At 41.4% G+C, this 20,114-nt stretch overlaps 1 protein-coding gene across 1 annotated transcript; it reads left to right on the top strand.

The window, feature by feature from the left end:
- The first annotated feature begins 287 nt into the window (after positions 1 to 287).
- LOC137257341 (uncharacterized) lies at positions 288 to 13,016 on the top strand. The gene is made up of 7 exons (XM_067794651.1): positions 288 to 488; positions 2,976 to 3,063; positions 7,337 to 7,536; positions 7,892 to 7,977; positions 8,229 to 8,430; positions 10,648 to 10,789; positions 11,502 to 13,016. Exons 1-6 carry the CDS (start codon positions 288 to 290, stop codon positions 10,762 to 10,764), a joined length of 894 nt encoding a protein of 297 aa, XP_067650752.1. The 3' UTR covers positions 10,765 to 10,789; positions 11,502 to 13,016.
- Positions 13,017 to 20,114: the final 7,098 nt, after the last annotated feature.

Below are 20,114 nucleotides of genomic sequence, written 5' to 3'. Positions count from 1 at the left end.
CCGAGCAACATTTAGTTGTCATACAACGGCATGCATAATTAATTATGGTTGTAAAAGCAAAATCAATGTTGGTTTACTTATACACACACACGATATTAATGAAACGCAACAACAATCCATGAACGTTGTCGCTCTCATACAGACTATTTGCAGCTGTATTTGACTCGGCTGTTTTGAAGGAAATGACGCTTTTTGTACATATTCTATTGCTTTTTCCAGGTTTTAAGACATTCGTAGGCAGCAATAGCTGCTTTGACTGGCATACTGCAACACAGGCTAATACATACATGCAGCACTATGCTTTCAGGAAACTGCGAAGTTCTTCCCTCTACGCATGTGCAACAGAGTGCCTTGTGTCGTCAGTGTGTCTCTCATTCGGATACCAACAAGACTCCGGCGTCTGTCTCCTCAACAGCAACAGCAGCAAACACGTGAGCGTTGTAACCAGATCAAACTTCATCTTCAGCGACATTGAACAGTGGCAAAAGGTTCGTATTTTCATTGCGACCGTGAATACGCTTGTGCAGGCAGTGTGCACTTCAATATGGAGTGAGCGTGTGAATATGGCTTTACGCCGCTTTAGCTGTATTCCGACAAAATCACAGCAGGGGACACCAGACACATTGTACATGTTGGAAATCGTACTTTTGATCACTAGACTTCCCAGCCTCCTCTTCAATTTGGAGACTGAACATGGCCAGCGCATCGTAATAATTATGTTTTCTTAGTGTTCAAGGGGTTATTATTTTTATTAAATGAACTTTCGAAGACGTATGTCCTACACGACTGCAGTATGCAATACTGTCTTATTTCTTCAAAATCACGCAGTGGCTGTCCGACGAGACACAGTTCGCCGTGCAGAGTTGCGTCCCTTGACCTCGTGTGTCATGACTCTTGCCGACAGCAAGCAAACACAATGTTGATATAACTGGAATATCTTTTAGAAGCGGCGATAAACCCAACATCCTCCCTCCCTCATTCATCAACAGCACGAATGAAACAGACAATGACATGACGTGTTGAAATGAAATAGTCTGTTTCAACTACAACTGCGGCTTTGAGATCGTGAATATCACGAAGGATATACTACATATACAGAACAGATCCTTTAGGAGAAGACATGCTTGAGATTTTCACGAACACCTGTGTCATGACTTATTTTAAGTGATAACACGTCATGTCCACCTCCAGATCACTTAGGACTCTTTAAGGCCCCGGGGTAGAATAGGCCTTCAGCAACGTATGCTTGCCATAAAAGGCGACTATGCTTGTCGTAAGAGGCGACTGACGGGATCGGGTGGTCAGGTTCGCTGACTTGGTTGACACATGTCATCGGTTCCCAGTTGCGCAGATCGATGCTCATGTTGTCGATCACTTGATTGTCTTGTCCAGACTTGATTATTTACAGACCGCCGCCATATAGTTGGAATATTGCAGAGAGCGCCGTAAAACGAAACTCACTCACTCGCTTAAGCATCGCGCACGTTCTACAGAGACGCAGCCCTTAAATGCTCGTGAAGTACTGCAATATCTCCGACTCAGACTCGTAGATGTATTTCGTAGATGATGACCTGTGAGGCCTATAGTACAATGACATAAATAATTTAAACGTTTGTTATCCAAGCGCAAGATTTACATTACGTATATTACTATTTAGGTACACGTGTCTCTAGATATTTTGATATAGTAGTACCATCTCTGGACAGTGGTTTGAGGGTGTTTGTTTTGATGGATACTTTTGGTAATATAGTGATTTGTGCTTATCTCCTAAATCTATGTGCCTAAGACCCGGGTTTGATTCCCCACATGGGTGCAATGTGTGAGGCCCATTTTCTGGTGTCCCCCGCCGTGATATCGCTGGAATATTGCTAAAAGCGGCGCAAAACTCACTCACTTGTAAATCTATGGACATGTTAATAAGTTGATCGTCAATGTTCCACACAAAACGGGACATTGCATTCGAAATGGAACGTCGATGTGATGCAATCTTTAATTCGGAAACAAAACAAGGGAACAGAGTCGCAATGTAGATGATTTGATTTGAAAAGCAAGATTGATGTATGTCAACTCCTATATTGTGAATAACATGATGTTTAGGGGTGCATGCTTGCACCTTCAGGTGAATGGTAAGAGATTCACAGAGGGACACACACACACACACACACACACACACACACACACACACACACACGCGCGCGCGCGCGCGCGTGTTAACGAAAGTTGTGGAACGAACAAACATGAGACCAGTGATACACTAAAAGCAAGAAGGTAATAGTTGTGATAGATTATGATGTAAGCTGGATCTCATGACAGTATCTGGGGCACGTTACCATTCCCTTGCCACCTGTCCGATATTCGGAGTTGTCGTACAGCCTTGTAGTTAAAGCATTTGAAGACCCAGCTGCGATTCCAAGCAGCATACGTGCAGTGTGTGAAGGCCTTGTCTGGTGTTCCCCGCCTTGATATTGCCGGAATATTGATGAAGATGGCGAAAAATTATACTCACTCACTCATTGACTTAGTTGTTAATAAGACATTCATATCTATGGATCCAGACCTGTTACTACTCCGCGACTTGTACTGGAAGTAAATCAACAGATTTCATATAAGACGTCCGTGATAAACAACAACTAGTCTCGGTTAGCAGCATGACAGATTCTATTTGAACGTTTAACATTACGTGAATAGATTACTCAAAATCTACGATGACACCAGGTATTCAAAAGGGTACACAATCAATTCTAATAATATATACTGAACAGCAAAAGAACCACAATTTCGAAAAAAATGAAATCTCATAAAAGTAAGCCTGCACGTGTATGTCTTTCATTTGAAAACTTGACAAAAGTTGCGTTTCTTTTGCTGTGCAGTATATAAAGTTTTTAACAAGAAGGGTAATTGTTTGTTTATTGCTGACGCCGACCAGAACTGCTCCACCCAAGCGACACGGGCTGTAACAAATGACATACTTGCAGACTCTACCTGGAAAATGTGCGGTGGAGTCATGTCCGGAGACTTCTACATGTCGGACAGATCGATACGGACGTGCATCGTGTGTTAAAGGTAACAAAAGAGTACCACTTTAAGTAAATTTAACGTGTTTCTCTTGAAAGTTGAAAGTAACTACTAAATATTTTTTATAAGTTCATTCGTTAGTAACTATTCAATTATTTAGTCGTTTCTTATTACTGGAAAATGGAGTGAGGGATTTAACGCCGTTTCTACCTCATTCTAGTTAAATGGCGGCACGTCTGCTTGATGTAGAAGTGGAAGTAAGTCTCAGACATTTACCAATTCCTTAAATACCATGAGAACGACTAAATGTACGTCCCATGATCAAATTGCAAAATGACCACTGGCCCGCTAGCCTATGGCTAGTAAAAGTACAGTCGGTCCAGTAAATCTCCAAGTCAGACCGCCTGGCTAGTAAACGTTCGTGGGATCATTTTTTGAACTCACTCTCTCCGACATTGTTAAGTTATAATTGCACCTTTAAATCATGCAAGATTGTGACCTGATAAAGGATAGTATTTTAAGATTTTGTAATCTTATGCTAACTTTCTCCATTCACATTTAGGGCTAGTATATTATTTTGTGGACTAGTTACTAGCCCGGCATAGCTAGTCCGACTGGCAAACTAAATTTGTAAACTACTTCGCATACTGCCTGTAATTTGTATTTTGTGTGTCCTAATGGTTCTATAGGTATTTGACTGTGATTGGAATTTGAAGCATTTACCCCATATACAATTTTACCATATTCATTGTGATGGAAGCATTGCCATGGCCTTGTCATTGACGTCATCTAATATTTACAGATTTGTAGGAGCACTTATCGATCCATCAAAACTGTTTGATAAAAGTGAATGCCTTTCTTGCTGATCAAATATTTAGACATTTTAAGGTGTGTTCAGAAACATTGATTTATATTTCTCAAGATTTCACTTTCGACTCGATCTTTCGATGAAAAGGGAAAAAACCTGAACGCTTCTCTATGTTACCAGTTTTACTGAAGTACAGCAGTACAAATGTATTTCCTTATTAAAGATTAGATAAACTATTAAAATGACTAGGTGTTCAGCAGGTTACTGTGAACCGGTGCAAAATCTTGGAGTCAGTCTTCTGTGCAGACTCTTTCAGTGTTGTCACAGCACCCAAGGTACAATACACAACGCGGTCCACGAATCCGTATTGACATCCCATGATCGAAGGAAAACAAACTACACGAGCATTGAGCATGTTGCGTGTATATGCACTATATAAATATCACATAATAATAATTACTAATAATGACCGTGTTTACAGTATGGTTCAAAATTATTGAGAATAGCTAAAGCATTTCATATTATTAAACGAGAACAAATCAGATAAAATTGAATGTATTGTGAAAGTGAACTGACCTTTTCATGTTGTGTAGGTAACAATTTAATATTTTATCAAGTCTCCTTGAGCTTCACGGCACAGTCTAAGACGGGTAAGCATACTTCCTATCAGAGAGGTTAGTGTCTCGTGAGTTATGCTGTCCCAGTATCGGACCACTTCTCTCTTCATGTCTTCAATTTTTGTCAACCCCTTTTGATTCACACATTCCTTCATCATCCCCCAAATGTTCTCAATGGGATTTAAGTCGGGACTATATGCAGGAAATGGTAATGCAGTCACATTTTTCTTCTGAAACCACTGCTTGGCATGTTTTGCGGTGTGTTTAGGATCATTATCTTGCTGCAAAATCCAGTCATTTCCATAAAACACATGTGCACTTGGAAGGAGAAAATTATCTAATATGTTAGTGTAGCGTTGACTTGTCAGATTTCCCTCAAACACACACAGCGGGATCGTTCCTAATAAGGGTATCCCTCCCCATAGATGAAACTTTGGGCTGTATTTATGCCGTCGATACAACGGTGCTGACGCAGACTTTGTCCATATTTTCATATTATCGGGATATACCCATATTGAGCTTTCATCAGTAAAAATCACATTTTCCCAGTCAAAGTTTTCATGTGCCAAACACCACTCAACACGCCTGTCTTTATGTTCTTGTTTCATGAGAGGAGAAGGAATTCCAGTCTTTTTCTCCCATCCAAGATCAATCAAATTTCTTCTAACTGTAGATTTTGATACAACTGTTGATCCCCTTTCTATCATTTCATACCTGATGTTGGAGATGCTTGCCCTTTGCTTTTTAGACGCTAAAATTCCCAGCCGGACGCGATCTGAGAAGTCCAATATTCTGGATCTCCCTGCTCGTATCTGGTGCCCAAAATCCTTTCCCTCTTTAAAATTCTTCCTAATCCTATACACAGTAGAAAGAGGAGTTCCTGTTCTCTCTGCCAATGTATTTACATCATCAATTCCTTGATTACACAACTCAAAAATCAACCTTCTTTTATCTTCAGCAGACATTGTTGACAGTGCTGAGGAAAATGACGTCTGCTACAAATTCAGGGGAGGTAACTCTAATTGTACTATACTCAGTAGGCCAAGATGAGTTACCTCCCTCATACCATTACTTAGTTTTAAGTATCAGTGAATCAGTTGAGGTGTTAGGATAGCTCAAAGTAAGAAGAAAAATTCTCAATAATTATGAACCAGACTATATATGTTGTATTTTGACTGTGCCTAGGAACCTGTAAATTGTATTACGCGCAATGTATATTAAAGAAGAAAATAGTCTTCTGAAGGTGTGCTCTTTTGCAAATGGTGAGGAGTATGGCTTGGAACTACAACGCAGCGACTTATACCAGTTCCCACTACAGATGAACTACCTGGTTGGAACTTTTAGGCGAAGCCGTTGAACAAATGATCGATCGAATATTTATGAACTTACAATTCATATAATTTCATAGCATAACACGAATAATATAGTGGTAAGAAATAAATAATTAACTCAGTGTTCTTGAATAAGTATAATATATATCAAAATTTCTGATGCGCTCCATGTCATGGATATGGTACTCACGAAACATACATCAGAAATACTTCTCCCATTGAGCCACGCCTGCATCCTTAGGGCTGTGCTAACCTGTGAACATCCGGGTTAGAATCGGTCGTCAGTAACTCATACTTCGGGTGGTCAGGCGCGCTGACTTGCTTCACACGTGTGGTCGATGCTCATATTTGTCTGGTTCAGACTTTATTATTTACAGACCGTAGCCGGAATATTGCTGATTGCGGCATAAAATTATACGCACGCGCACCCGTACTCACCTGTAACATTTACTGCAGGAAATGCCCAGGTGGGAGTCATGTGACTGATATACTTTCAGGCCCCCCTAAGTAATTGAAGGAATTACAGCAAATTTGAAGGAATTGCATCTCAAATGTAAACAAACGCAGCCCACTCGCGAAACAATTGCAGCGATATCGGTAATTTAGCGGTAATAACAGAAACACATCGGCCCTATCGGAAGCAATGTCGGTAATACTGGAAACACGCTCGGCCATCTTCGGAGATTTTTCGGTCGCGAGCGGAAACTCACGCAGCAAAACATGGCGTCGTTGGAAGAAGCACCCGTCTCGGTGAGTTTTGTTTTTAGTTCCTACTATTACATTTTTATACTTATCCATCTTTGACCACCCGTGTTGAATGCGTCTAGGTATGAGGTGTTGTCGGGGCAATAGCTTATGTTTTTAGGAAAAGATAGTCACTCTAGGAGAGTGTCACAAGTCATGCCCCTGGAGATTGTTTACATCTGAACATCGAAGTCGTGCCGATGATTACGAACGTGCGCCAGATATAACATCATTTTTTTTTTGTAAAATGTGTTTAAATTTGTCAATTGCACTTCGTAGCAAGAAAAATTATGGCTCATAAACGTCTTCATGGCGCACGTTCATGATGTTCGTAATCATCGGCACGACTTCGATGTTCAGATGTAAACAATCTCCAGGGGCATGACTTGTGACACTCTTCTGCAGTGACAATCTTTTCCTAAAAACATAAGCTATTGCCCTGACAACACTTCATACCTAAACGCATTCAACACGGGTGGTCAAAGATGGATAAGTATGAAAATGTAATAGTAGGAACTAAAAACAAATCTCACCGAGACGGGTGCTTCTTCCAACGACGCCATGTTTTGCTGCGTGAGTTTCCGCTCGCGACCGAAAAGTGTCCGAAGATGGCCGATCGTGTTTCCAGTATTACCGACATTGCTTCCGATAGGGCCGATGTATTTCTGTTATTACCGCTAAATTACCGATATCGCTGCAATTGTTTCGCGAGTGGGCTGCGTTTGTTTACATTTGAGATGCAATTCCTTCAAATTTGCTGTAATTCCTTCAATTACTTAGGGGGGCCTGACTTTCTTCTCTATTCCTGTGCTGATCTTCAGAGTTCAGAGGGTGTGGGACCCCACCGGAAGTTACAGGTGCCAGGCGGAAGTACCAGTACCACTATGAAGGCGCTGTTGCAACGTACAGTTGTCGTAAGGATTTCCTGCCATGCTATAAGAAAACTACAAGCTCGTGCCAGTCCTCTGGGCACTGGGAGAACATGGCTGGCCTTTGTGCACAGTGCAGATGGCACAATCCGGTAAGTTGGAGGCCCGAGTTGGAGATCAGTTTGAAGGTCTCAGTTAGAAATCCGAGTTGGAGGTGCGAGTTAGAGGCCGAGTTGGAGGTCCGAGTTACAGGCTCAGTTGGAGGTCCGAGTTACAGGCTCAGTTGTAGGTCCGAGTTAGAGGCCGAGTTGGAGGTCCGAGTCAGAGGGTTCCTGAGGGAGAGTGTGCCCAACAGAAAGAACACAATCCTGTGTTAGAAGGCCATGGTTTTATGAGGGAGATCGCCACCGGTGCCTGTGAAGTCACGATGCCATTTAGCATTTTACCCAGCTTTTTTACGTACACATGAATGTGAGCCACTTGTACATATTAACATGTGTCTTGCAGGCTCTGGGCAAGGGCTATGTCTTACCATGCGGGCCCTTAAGAAGTTTCAAGGCTACATTTATAGTGAAACCAACAGGACCTACCAGGTAATATTTTGTTAACAAACGATCCATACTCAAATCAACACTCTTTTGAGGTACGACACAAGTTCCCCGCCCAGTGACAACAACCCCAAACGCAACAGATGACAAACTGTGGATTTGTAATTATCACATTTATGATGTCAGCACATCCTCACCGTACGAATATACATCGAACGATGATGCAATTCAAGTGCATGAAATTGTCAAAATGAGGAAAGCAACAAACAAGTCACATATCCATATTTTTGTTACAGATTTTTTGCGCAGGTAAAGAAAGGCAAAGATATACCATTCCACTGTGATTTTCGTTTCAACTACCATCAACATTCCAACATGATCGCTATCAACACAGAGTTCCAGGGCCATATAGGCTCCCAGCTGTATCTCCCCCATATACCACTGGCAGTCGGTAGGGAGTCTGAGATTCAAGTTGAACTGCACAGAGGAGTGTACCAGGTAAGGCAATGACCTTTCATGCACACTTGTGATGAAATGGAAGAGCGTACGTGACCTATATACAGGTAGGTCAGTGACCTCTTGTGTCCTCTTGTGTTGAAGTGGAAATGTATACATACCGAAACCAGATAGGTCAATGACCTCTGATGCCCTCTGGCAGTGAAATGAATGAGTGTACATGACCTATATGGAGTAGTACAGTTATCTGTCATGCCCTCCTTTGATAGAACAGAATAAACGCAGGTCAGTGACCTCTCATTTTAACTGTAATGATGTAATGTAGCGATATAACGTACAAAGATCTTGGTGTTGTTAGTGAGAGGGGACGGTCATCTTCAACGAAGCAAGCCTGGTTCATTTAACTATCGCAGAAACCATGTTTGATTGTAATGGAATCTTAATACCAGATACGACTTAACTGTGATACGGCGGAATATTGTTCAAGGTGCAGCTGTTCAGTTTTAGTTTATGGGGGCAGTGGGTTCGCCTAACGTTTGCTCGTCACCCAAAAGACCCAGGTTCGATTCCTCACATAGGTACAATGTGTGAAGCCCACTTTTCGCCTTCCACATTTGATATTGCAAGAAACGTGAGAGGCGGAAACTCACTCACTCACTCGTAGTTTACACAACGTACGACATAACGCAATTGGGCAATTGGCCACAGTTGACTTCTAGCGATAGAACGTACATAACACACACAATATAGCTAAATAGGGTTGTGTAGTCCACTAGAAGTCCACTAGATTCCAAACGTGGGTACAATGTGTGAAGAACAGTTATGATGTTCAGGGCCGTATTAATGCTTGAATGCAGTTAAAATCAGCTGAAAACCCGACTCACTGAAGATCGGTGAAAAAACGAGAGAGCAATGTTTGCCTTGTTGCCCCCCAACCCTCTCAGATACAGTTACAGGTAATTTCGAGGGTAGTGATTGACGTCTAAATTGATAGACTCTAACCATAATGACTGCACAGCAAACAGCAGACGACAGTTGTGTTCCTATTTTAAAACTCATCAACCCAATAATCTCAATCTATAAACATTTCCTCCACGATTGACTTGTCAATAGTTAATGATTTTCGAGTCTGTGAAGCATTTCGTAGGCCATCACTATGTCTCCTCAGCTGCGTCATACAGGGCAGACGATTGTGAATAGTCCCATTTTAATTTTTTTATATTTGTAATGATGTGGAATTGATGTGTAGGTGATAAATCGAAATTCTCTCAAGAACTACATTGAATGGCATACATAGGACCACACTAAGATTCTCTTTGTGCAGCATACACATCTCGTAATAACAAACTTAAGCGCTTGCAGTTCACGTCGAAGGTTGTGGCTTGAATCGTAACCTAAGTACAATGTGTTACTAGAGACCTACCGTGATGGAAAGTTCCTGAATTGCGTAATGACATAATCACGCTCTCATGTCTGCATTAAGTGGATCTAGTTGTGTTGTAAATAGTTGAACTAAGTATGTAGTCAAACAGCAGATATTTCGGGGTTGTGACCCGTGAAGGCCCCGGGTAGAAGAGGCCTTCAGCAACCCAGGCTTGCCATAAAATGCGACTATGCCTGTCGTAAGAGGCGACTAACGGGATCGGGTGGTCAGGCTCGCTGACTTGGTTGATACATGTCACCGGTTCCCAATTGCACAGATCGATGCTCATGATATTGATCACTGGATTGTCTGCTCCAGGCTCGATTATTTACAGGCCTCCGCCATATAGTTGGAATATTGCTGAGTGCGGCGTAAAACTAAACTCTCTCACTCGGGAATGTTATTGTATGACGAATGGATGTTGCGTTGCAATGCGTTGCGTGATACGAAGTAAGTTTCGTGTGTTGCCTGTGATCCACGAAGCAAAGCATTGTGAATACGAAGCGAAGCGTTGCGTTATCAGCAATGCTGTGCGGTGCGGTGCGGTGCCAGCCATGCGCAGCGTAGCGATGCGATGCACTGGGATGCGAGGCGTTGCAATATGGTGCGTGTTGCGAAGGTGGTTACGTAAGTTGCCATGTCATGCTCAAAGCAAAGTATTGTGAATACGAAGAGAATCGTTGCGTTGTGTTACCAGTTATTAGATGCGGTATCAGCGATGCGGTGCGGTGCGGTGCGGTGCGGTGCGGTGCGGTGCGGTGCGGTGCGAAAGAATTCTTTAGTTTGTAGTACATGGTTAGGAATCGACACTAATCTGATCTTTTGATCTGTTTCAGCTTATAGTGGACGGTCACAACACATTCAACTTCACCGAGAGAGTCAGAGGAGTGCGGCCCGACCATGTTCTGATCACCGGTGACGTTCTTGTGTCAATGATTGAAGTCAATCTGTGATCCAAAACTACACACAAAGACACTGGTAAACACAAGACGTAATCTAAATTTGATGATTCGGTCGGAGAAACATAAGTTAATGAGCCAATGCACAGGACGTATATGTCAAAGACGTTATTAATTCATGACTTTCTGGAAAGTGTAATATTTTGAAAAGCGCTTGATTGTGTGTTTACATATCTCTTAGCAACATTCAAACAATATCACAGTGTGGAATAGGGGAGATGGGTTTCTCAAATTGTTCCCAGTAGATATTCGAATCTGGGCGTGAATGGGCGTGAAAAAGGATGAACTGATCTGAAGACGTTCCCTTCAGCTCTTGGTTAAGGACACGCCCACTCATATGAAATCGTTATAATTAGATATGACGCCTCAGTAAAAGCAATGCTGTGAGCATCTACACACCAGTGGACGCTTGCTTTCGTTGCATCTGTCAAACTTTAAAAACAACAAAAATAAATAAATAAATAAATAAATAAATAAATAAATAAATAAATAAATAAATAAATAAAAACAAAAGAGCGAAAAAGAAAAGAAAAGACCGCTGACATTCAGCCATTTGCACTAAGTGAACGAAACTGGTAATTCCTATAGGTAAGCATACGCTTTCAGCTACGGTGATTGGTATGCTGAAGTGCCTCTGTGGAGTGGTCCCAGACACTGTCACACATAGTGACCAGTATGCCTTTGTGTTAAGTCGCTTAGTCTAAGAATCTAATCGAATCAAGTTGTTTCAGACTTTCAAGAGCTTACTGGAGCACGAGTTATGGAACGGGTGATTTCAAAAAGTCTGCAAGACCACACCCTCATGCTGGACATCCCCAAACGGCAGATTGCCAACTCAACGTGAAAACGTCGTTCAATCGTTGCTGGTCATGCGTCATGTTTTCAGATGAGTCCCTGTTCACTTTGTTCCTCTTAAGCAGGCGTGGTCGTGTGTAGCAATGTCTAAATGAATCTCTGGTCAATGTCAGCTTGAGAATTAACTATGAGAGATAGGTCAGTGGACACTGGCAAAAGGACATTCTGGAACCCGTTGTTGTCACATTTTGACGGCGTTTTTTGTATATATGTCTATTGATGCTGGCGCCAAGTATATATATACTTCGCGGCATTATAAAGGCAATGCCGATTTTTGAAATTATATAGAATAATGGCTGAAACAGTACAATTGATACAATCACACAAGTTTGTCACGTAACTTGGCAACGTGATGGGAAATGTTGTGAATTCGAATTCAAACTCTAAAAGATCTTGCACAAGCATAAAATCACCAAATGAAACAAATCGCCCGAACACAACACATAACTGAAATGCATGGAGTACATGTGCAATCACCATACTTGGGTCTTATAAAATCATCCAGTCCTTGCTCCCCATCACTTGTCGCCAAGATGCCACGGCTTAATAACAATCAGAGGAACCAGGCCATTGGGATTCTGAGCGCAGGAAGATCGGTTGCCAGGCACTTTAATGCCCATCCATCGACCATATCAAGCTTCAAAACCGATTCAGCACAACAGGAAACATTGCTGACCGTCCGGGTGCTCCACGTGTAACGACGTTATCAAGATCGGAACATTCGCCCCTCCGGAATCGATTTCAGACGGCAACCACGAGCAACCACAGGGGCAAGGCAGACAAGCATCAGCACACGTGCCGTCCGTAAACGTCTTGCTGGTCACGGTCTCCACTGTCGACGTCCATACATCGGACAGATTCTGACGCCACGTTACCGCCGCTATTCCATGGGGAAATACCATTTTCTCAGATGGATCGAGATTCAAACTGCATTGCTCAAGTGGACGGATTTGGCGACGCTGGGGTCATGGTAAGAGGAGCCATAAATGTCAACTTCAGATAACCCATGATTGTAATCCGTGGAAACCTGACTTAGCAAGGGTACATTGACAACGTTCTTCGGCCAACGTTTCTTGTGATAGTGGGAAATGGCTAAGGACAGTAAGGGTCACGCGGGTATTCCTAAACAACAACCAGGTCTCTGTGATGAACATGAACCCCGTCGAACATTTGTGGGATGAGCTCGGACGCAGAGTTCGAGCCCTTCCAAATCCACCCATGGCCATTGCAGAACTGACAGTAGCTCTCCGACAACAGTGCCACAGAGGTTCTGTGCTCGTCTTTGCACGTCTATGCGCAGCAGGGCTTAAGGCGTGCACACAAGATACTGAACATCTGTGACTCCATGTTTGATTGCAGTGATATGACGTCATAAAGACACTTAACTTCTGTACCATTTCAGTTTTGTTTTGTTCACAAGTGATAACTTTATCGTTTTACATATGCGCTGTGTTCAATATTGAGTTGTAGAAAATAGTATTGTTTGAAACTGGTATTGGGTTGTTAATTCCGCCAAGTATACCAAGTGAAAAAAAGGAAACTTCACATTCATTCTTCAGGGCACTGTGAAAAGAACAAGGGATGGTAGGATGGTTAAATTGTTATTATTGCATTGCTGAGATCTGTGTGATGTACTCGACACACTGACAGTGCCACAATCAGTTCCATTAGGCTACACCGCCGTTCCAAAACATGCTTATACAGAATGTCAAGTCACAAGAATAAAAATTTGAATGGCGACTGGCAGCCAGCAACCGATTTCGAATAGTCTGTGAGGACAGTCGACCTCTAAACACCTCAGCCGTGGTTCGTATACCCGTCAGAAATCTGTCACGTAGGTGACGTAGGAAGATCTGACGGTCTTCTGTTCGTGACGTCACACGTGGACGACCAGACCTTGGGCGATCAGAAGCGATGCCAGTTAGTTGTAGACGACCTTGCAAGTCATACACATTACGACGGCTGAATCCCATTGCCCTTGCGATGTCCATAACTGATCTTCCCACTTGCATCATGACAACGGCACGTTCACGTTAGACATTTGACAATCGTGGCATTTAAAGTACTCTTAGAACTGTGGTTTAAAAGTGTGTGCTTTCAATTCTTGAGGCCAATGCAAACACGTGCAAGTAAAGAAGCTTCGATACGAAGATCATGTGATCGACTGCACGTGCAAAACCTGATTTGGCACTAACGTCATTTGCACGATGAATGGATGGGTTTGAGTGAGTTTTACTAACGTTTTTCTAGAGTCGAAAGATGGGGATCCCATTTCGGATACATACATGTTTCATCAGAGAAAAATGATTCATTGTTTTTAAAAACTACATTTTTTGAAGTTTCTTTTTTGACTCAGTATATTAGATACCGGTCCTTTATACACATATATGTCAGAAGGATTCAAGATATGACATAAGGCGCCACAAAAGTGATGGAAAGGACACAGAGGTGTAATCGTAAAGACATCACAAGATTGAGCACAAGATCAACAGGATGCAAAATATATATTTAGAAAGGTTGTGTATAACATATTATTTGAAAAGTAAACCCTAGGGCTAGCTTGTTTCCAGAAAGATATAGATTAAAACGTAATATGAGAGAACCTCACTAATCGTGACATAATGGACATTCAAGGCAAAATGGTATTCAGATTCCATCGCAAGAATAATACATTAGGCACGCAAACGTTCGTTGCATGCAAGATTTAAACGTATTCCATGTTTAATCATTAACATATAATTTGAATAATAATATTCTTCTGCCAGTCATTTTCATCAAGTTTAGTATATTCTTGAAGATCGATATCAATACACAGCTCCCAGTAAACGAATGTGAAGGCTCACATCTAGGAATACGACATCCGACGAGTATCATGGCCAGCTGTGAAACTGACCTTTCCGCCACAGGACACACATGAGACGAGAATCGGAACGTCTTTTCATCGACCACATTATCTGAACTTGACCGGATGAGAGGGTCAGTCACCTTCATATCACATGTCATCGTATCCCAAATGCATAGATCAATGCTCATGTTGATCACTGGATTATCTGGACCAGGATCAATTATTTACAGACTGCCGCCGTACATCCAGATTATTGCTGAGCGCAGCGTGATACAGGAAACAAACAAATATCTTCTACAACAATGCAACTTTGGATTTATTTCTTTAAGGCATATATTTATGTACAGTGACACTGATATAAATGTGTAGACTCTGTTTAAATACCATACGCATGTATATATTATATATATGCGTAAGTGAGTGAGGTAATATCTGTCTTCACATCGGCAATATTTCAGCCATGTCTTGACGAGAGAACAATTAATTATTTTATCAAATAGCAATAAAATGAGAAACCCTGTTGTCGAAGAACAGTAAAATTACTAAAACATTACAGATGTTTGGGTAAAATTAGCATGTTGTCATGAAACGATATCATCCATGAGGACAAGACAATATGAAAGTAGATCACCATACTAGGGACCATGTGAACTTACAGTGCCTTTGCTATCTGCATGGTCTCTCGCTGGGATGCACAGAATGTAGAAAACGCATTTCCAGGAATACAGAATGGGTACAAAATAATTAGAAGATGAGTATGTAGAATTATCATAATATATGTAGAAATACTATATTTATAAAAACATAAAACGTACCATGTATAATGTACACACTTGAAAACACAATAAATTACTGAGACAGTGGAAATACGATATGCGTGTATATAAAACAACAGAGGCATTCAATTGTCGACGATCAGTGATGCTGAAGATATTCATTTAGGTACGAATAATATACTGGACAAAATAGGTTAGGGATATGGTGTTTTTATTATTGATATTTTATCAGTGTGTCAGTGAATCAATAGATCATTATTCATAATTTGAAGATTTACATAATATCCCCAACTATTTTTTGTCCATTATATGTATGTAGAATGTAGAAGCACCGGTAGGGGAAATCTGGTATCAAACGTGTGTGATCGATTTCTATGCAAGCGATGGGCTATTATATGTAGATATGCAAGCGATGGGCTATTATATGTAGATATGCAAGCGATGGGCTATTATATGTAGATGTACTACACTCGTGCTTCAATCTGGAACCAACCAGTAGTATTATATAATATTCTGTGTATTTAAGCATTAAAACATACTTAGAATATAATTTTTTTCCAATTCCCTTTATTGTTTGCAACTTTAGATTTTAGTCATAAATTCAAAGTGGCTTCATCGGTACATGTGTGAACAGTTATGTGAACATACAAAATTTGCAGCATCGATACTTTTACTGAAGAAATGCGACAAGTATCATGTATCGTCTTACAAAAATACCTGATAGATAACATCAGTTCATGTCCATGGTGAAATCGATTTGCCTCGTGGTTTCATTGACGACTTGATGGTGGGGACAATTTTCTCTGATAAGCATGATCATTCTTTCGATAAAAATCCATATCCAGTCCCCGAGCTACTCTGTGCTAATTCCTCCATTAACACATTCTCTCATGACAATCAGGACCAAACACAATCGGCAAAACAATGCACAACGCGAAACGTGTGCAAGTGTTCATGAGTACCAATGGCAACAATCAATCCCGCATTTTCAAACACTGCAATATTCATAAAATATTCATCCTACCTGTATAACATGCCAAATTCATCTTTTTGTAGCATGCAGTGTGTTGTCAGACCCTCGTCTCTTTGCGAGGATTAATGACTTAAGAAAAATATAATTGAGACGACCCAGACTCGAAATAATTCTCAGTACCATAAATGATTTATTGTACTGTGAAGCATTTCGACTCGCATGTCATCTAAATTATCATTTTCCATATTTTAAAGTATTTAATCCTCGCAAAGACACGACGGATTGTGGGTGTAACACAGTAACGTTTTGGATCCTGGTACAGAGGGTAATCTCAACAATGTCACATTCAAGCACTCTGCTTACACCTGATGGCTGACACTTAATAGATTCTGGCTCCGGTTTAAGATCTACGGCGCAAGTGTCCAAAATTATCCAAACAATCTTCCGATAACGACAGCTGTATCGATGTTCAATAAGTGATATTTCGGATATATATGAACGGATAGATGTATTTGCTCACGTGTGTATTCAATATTTTTCGTCACAGCATCAACAACATCACCGTCATCGTCATGACCGATGTCGTCTTCCTCTCTGTCATTTGTCATCTGATCAATTGTCCAACGTTCTTCGTAAACATCCTGACGCAACTCACAAATGTTGTGCAATATAACACAAGAAGCTACAACTGTAGGTGCAAACTCAAGATCTATGTCAAGACGTTTCTGGATCCGCCTCCATCGCCCCTTATCGTAATCTTCCAAACGTATTCTCGATTGTCATTCTGGCCCTGCACAGGCGGTAGTTAAACATTGCTTGTACTGCTGTGAGATTAACCACCCGTGAAGGTCCCGGGGTAGATTAGGTCGTCAGCAACCCATGCTTGCCATAAAAGGCGACTATGCTTGTCGCAAGAGGCGACTAACGGGATCGGGTGGTCAGGCTCGCTGACTTAGTTGACACATGTCATCGGTTCCCAATTGCGCAGATCGATGCTCATGTTGTTGATCACTGGATTGTCTGGTCCAGACTCCATTATTTACAGACCGTCACCATATAGCTGGAATATTGCAGAGTGCGGTGTAAAACTAAACTCATTCACTCACTCACTCACTGTGAGATTAACCCTAGAATATGGCTTCAGCAGCCATGGTTTCAGAGGATAAGCCGGATCTCCAAGGATAACTATGGGTATGGAAGCAACTCGATCAGGAAGTGTTATCTGCATGTGTTGTCTTGGAAACAACGTGTTGTTCTCTCCGTTGTGAAATATTTCAGAGTTATTGAAAACACGTGTGTCGTGCACACGACCAGGCCTGCCGATGTTGATATCCCTCGGAATGTATCTGCAATCATACACCCCTTGAAACAGAATGGAATAAAACCCTTTGTGATTCAAATAGTCGCCATGAGCGACCTCACGAGCCTTGATTGGTATGTGACATCCGTCAATGCATCCAGCACAATTAGGGAAACCCCATAATGTTTCATATCCTTCAGTAACATCTCTCAGATCTTCACCTTTTTGGAAATTTCACAAATTTTATCAGTGAGTTCTTCCACAAGGACACTGCAAACATCGTGAACACATAGTGTTGCCGTTGATTTTGCAACACCAAATAGATTTCCTAGTGTCCGATATTCACAGGTTGACGCCAACCAATATATTGCAATAGCAGTTTTTTTCGGTGTAGACAATGGCTCTCGAACGGGGTATGGGTCTAGTTTAAGGCGATCTTCCAGCATGGAATGAATGAAGACAAAAGTATTCTTCTTCATCCTGAAGTTATTCAACCACTGATCATCATCGAATTCTTTCCCACCAATGTTGCCTTCTGTCCAACTTCCACAGGTATTTCTCTCGTGATATTCCAAGGGTCAGCCCCATACATATTCTCATTACAAAACGACGCTTTCACCTTGAAAAGAAGTAGTCTTTCCTTGACTGTTCTCCTTCATGTACAGCTGACAAATGATGTCATTTTACACATTTGACCATGGTTTATTAATAGTCCATGTGAACGCTTAACAAATTTGCATTTACACACCTGAGTAAATATACACATGTGGAAATTTACACACGTGGGCAAATTTCTGTCATGTGAACTAGACTTACACAGTTTAACTATTGATGACGATACAAAATAGAAACAGGCTGTAGATCGAATGTTGATCTGAATGTTGATCACCGCACTGGGGACGATACTCACTGAGCTACATAAAGGGTTCTTACAATAACGTCATTCCCTCATTTTTGCAGGAGCGTAAAAAACACGGGTTTGCACATGATTGTTGCTAAATCGACTGGGCAAGCCCTCAGTACTGCCTTAACATATTAAAGCTTTGGAACCTAATGTATGGTGGTCATCGCTTTATCACCCTGCAAAATCTGGGCGACATCGCGACAAAGCCAGAAAAGGAAATAGCTAAAACACGACACACGCTATAGCCATAACACGACACGAAATGGCGATAACAAGACACGGGCTTATACGAAAAGGTCTGGTTTGCTCCGCCCTGATTATATGCTTGCAAGGAGAAAAAAAATGTTTTATACCTGAATGCCAGCTTCTACATGCCTCTCAAGAACCATATGCAGTTTTGTTGAACTGCGAAAGAATTAACAACATTGAAGAGGTACGAGTCAAGTACTTCTACAACAGGCAGAACGAGCAATACAAATTAATGAGGCTAATAAAATTTTATGGCATTGTCAGCACTGTCGTTGAAACCCAGGAACCTCTTTAATGCCATCCTTATTCTGTTATCTTTCATTATATATTATGTGAAAGAATCTAAACTGTTTCAACCTTTGAAGGGTCTAGAACATTTAGGACCCTTGAAGGTCCCGGGGTAGAATAGGCCTTCACCAACCCATGCTTGCCATAAAAGGCGACTATGCTTATCGTAAGAGGCGACTAACGGGATCGGGTGGTCAGGCTCGCTGACTTGGTTGACACATGTCATCGGTTCCCAATTGTGCAGATAGATGGTCATGTTGTTGATCACTGGATTGTTTACAGACCGCCGCCATGTAGCTGGAATATTGCTGACCTCGGCGTAAAACTAAACTCGCTCACTCTAGATAATTTGGAGTCAGATTGTAAACATGCAGATTGTAAACACCAAGAGAAAATTATCTTGAAGGTTAAAGTTATCTTTTAGGATATTTATATAGCACACATACCCATGCAACTATTGCTTGCTCAAGGCGCTGGTATTTGTCTTCCCCCGATCACTGGATGTCCGTCTTAGCGACTCATCGTAGTATCAGTCTCAACTCCCTGGGGAGTATACAACTCTTCCTGCCACTAGGCGCACCTATTAAAGTTTATCACACTTCAGGCGTACGGCTTAGGATGGAGGTATGTTGTTTACAACTTCTGGTGCAAAACCAGAAGTTTTGTAAATTACGCTATGAACTTGGCTATTTGTGGAAATACAATCATTGTTTGTGGCAGACAATTTTATTTTTCTAACACTCTCAAGCATAAACGTATAACGCTAAACTCCCTGAACAATTAATTGTTTTCGATATAGCCCCAGACCCTACAATATGAGACGGTTTGTCCCATATCAGATACTCATTGTCTAATTCATAGTCCCGTTATCGCTGAAACTACAATTGATAGTGTAAGGTCGTCTACATCATTGGCTGAATCAGTCTATTGAATTATTGATGACTCGGACTCGAGAAGTAACGGTTTCATTGCCATCCTCGTGGGTTACGTCGTTTCATTTGACGCCGAAGCAATCTGAAATATGTAAGAAGGTTGATGAGATGACTATGTTCCATCGCAGAGTTGTAACTTTTCTGTACATTCACGAGGTTATGAAGTGGATAAATTGTAACAATTGTTTTCACTTGTTTACTCCATTACAACACGACAAGTAC

Source organism: Haliotis asinina, chromosome 12 (assembly GCF_037392515.1).
Source record: "Haliotis asinina isolate JCU_RB_2024 chromosome 12, JCU_Hal_asi_v2, whole genome shotgun sequence".
In the NCBI taxonomy this organism is placed as follows: Eukaryota; Metazoa; Mollusca; class Gastropoda; order Lepetellida; family Haliotidae; genus Haliotis; species Haliotis asinina.
Note: the sequence above shows the minus strand (reverse complement) of the source record. Positions and strands in the feature narration are given on the sequence as shown.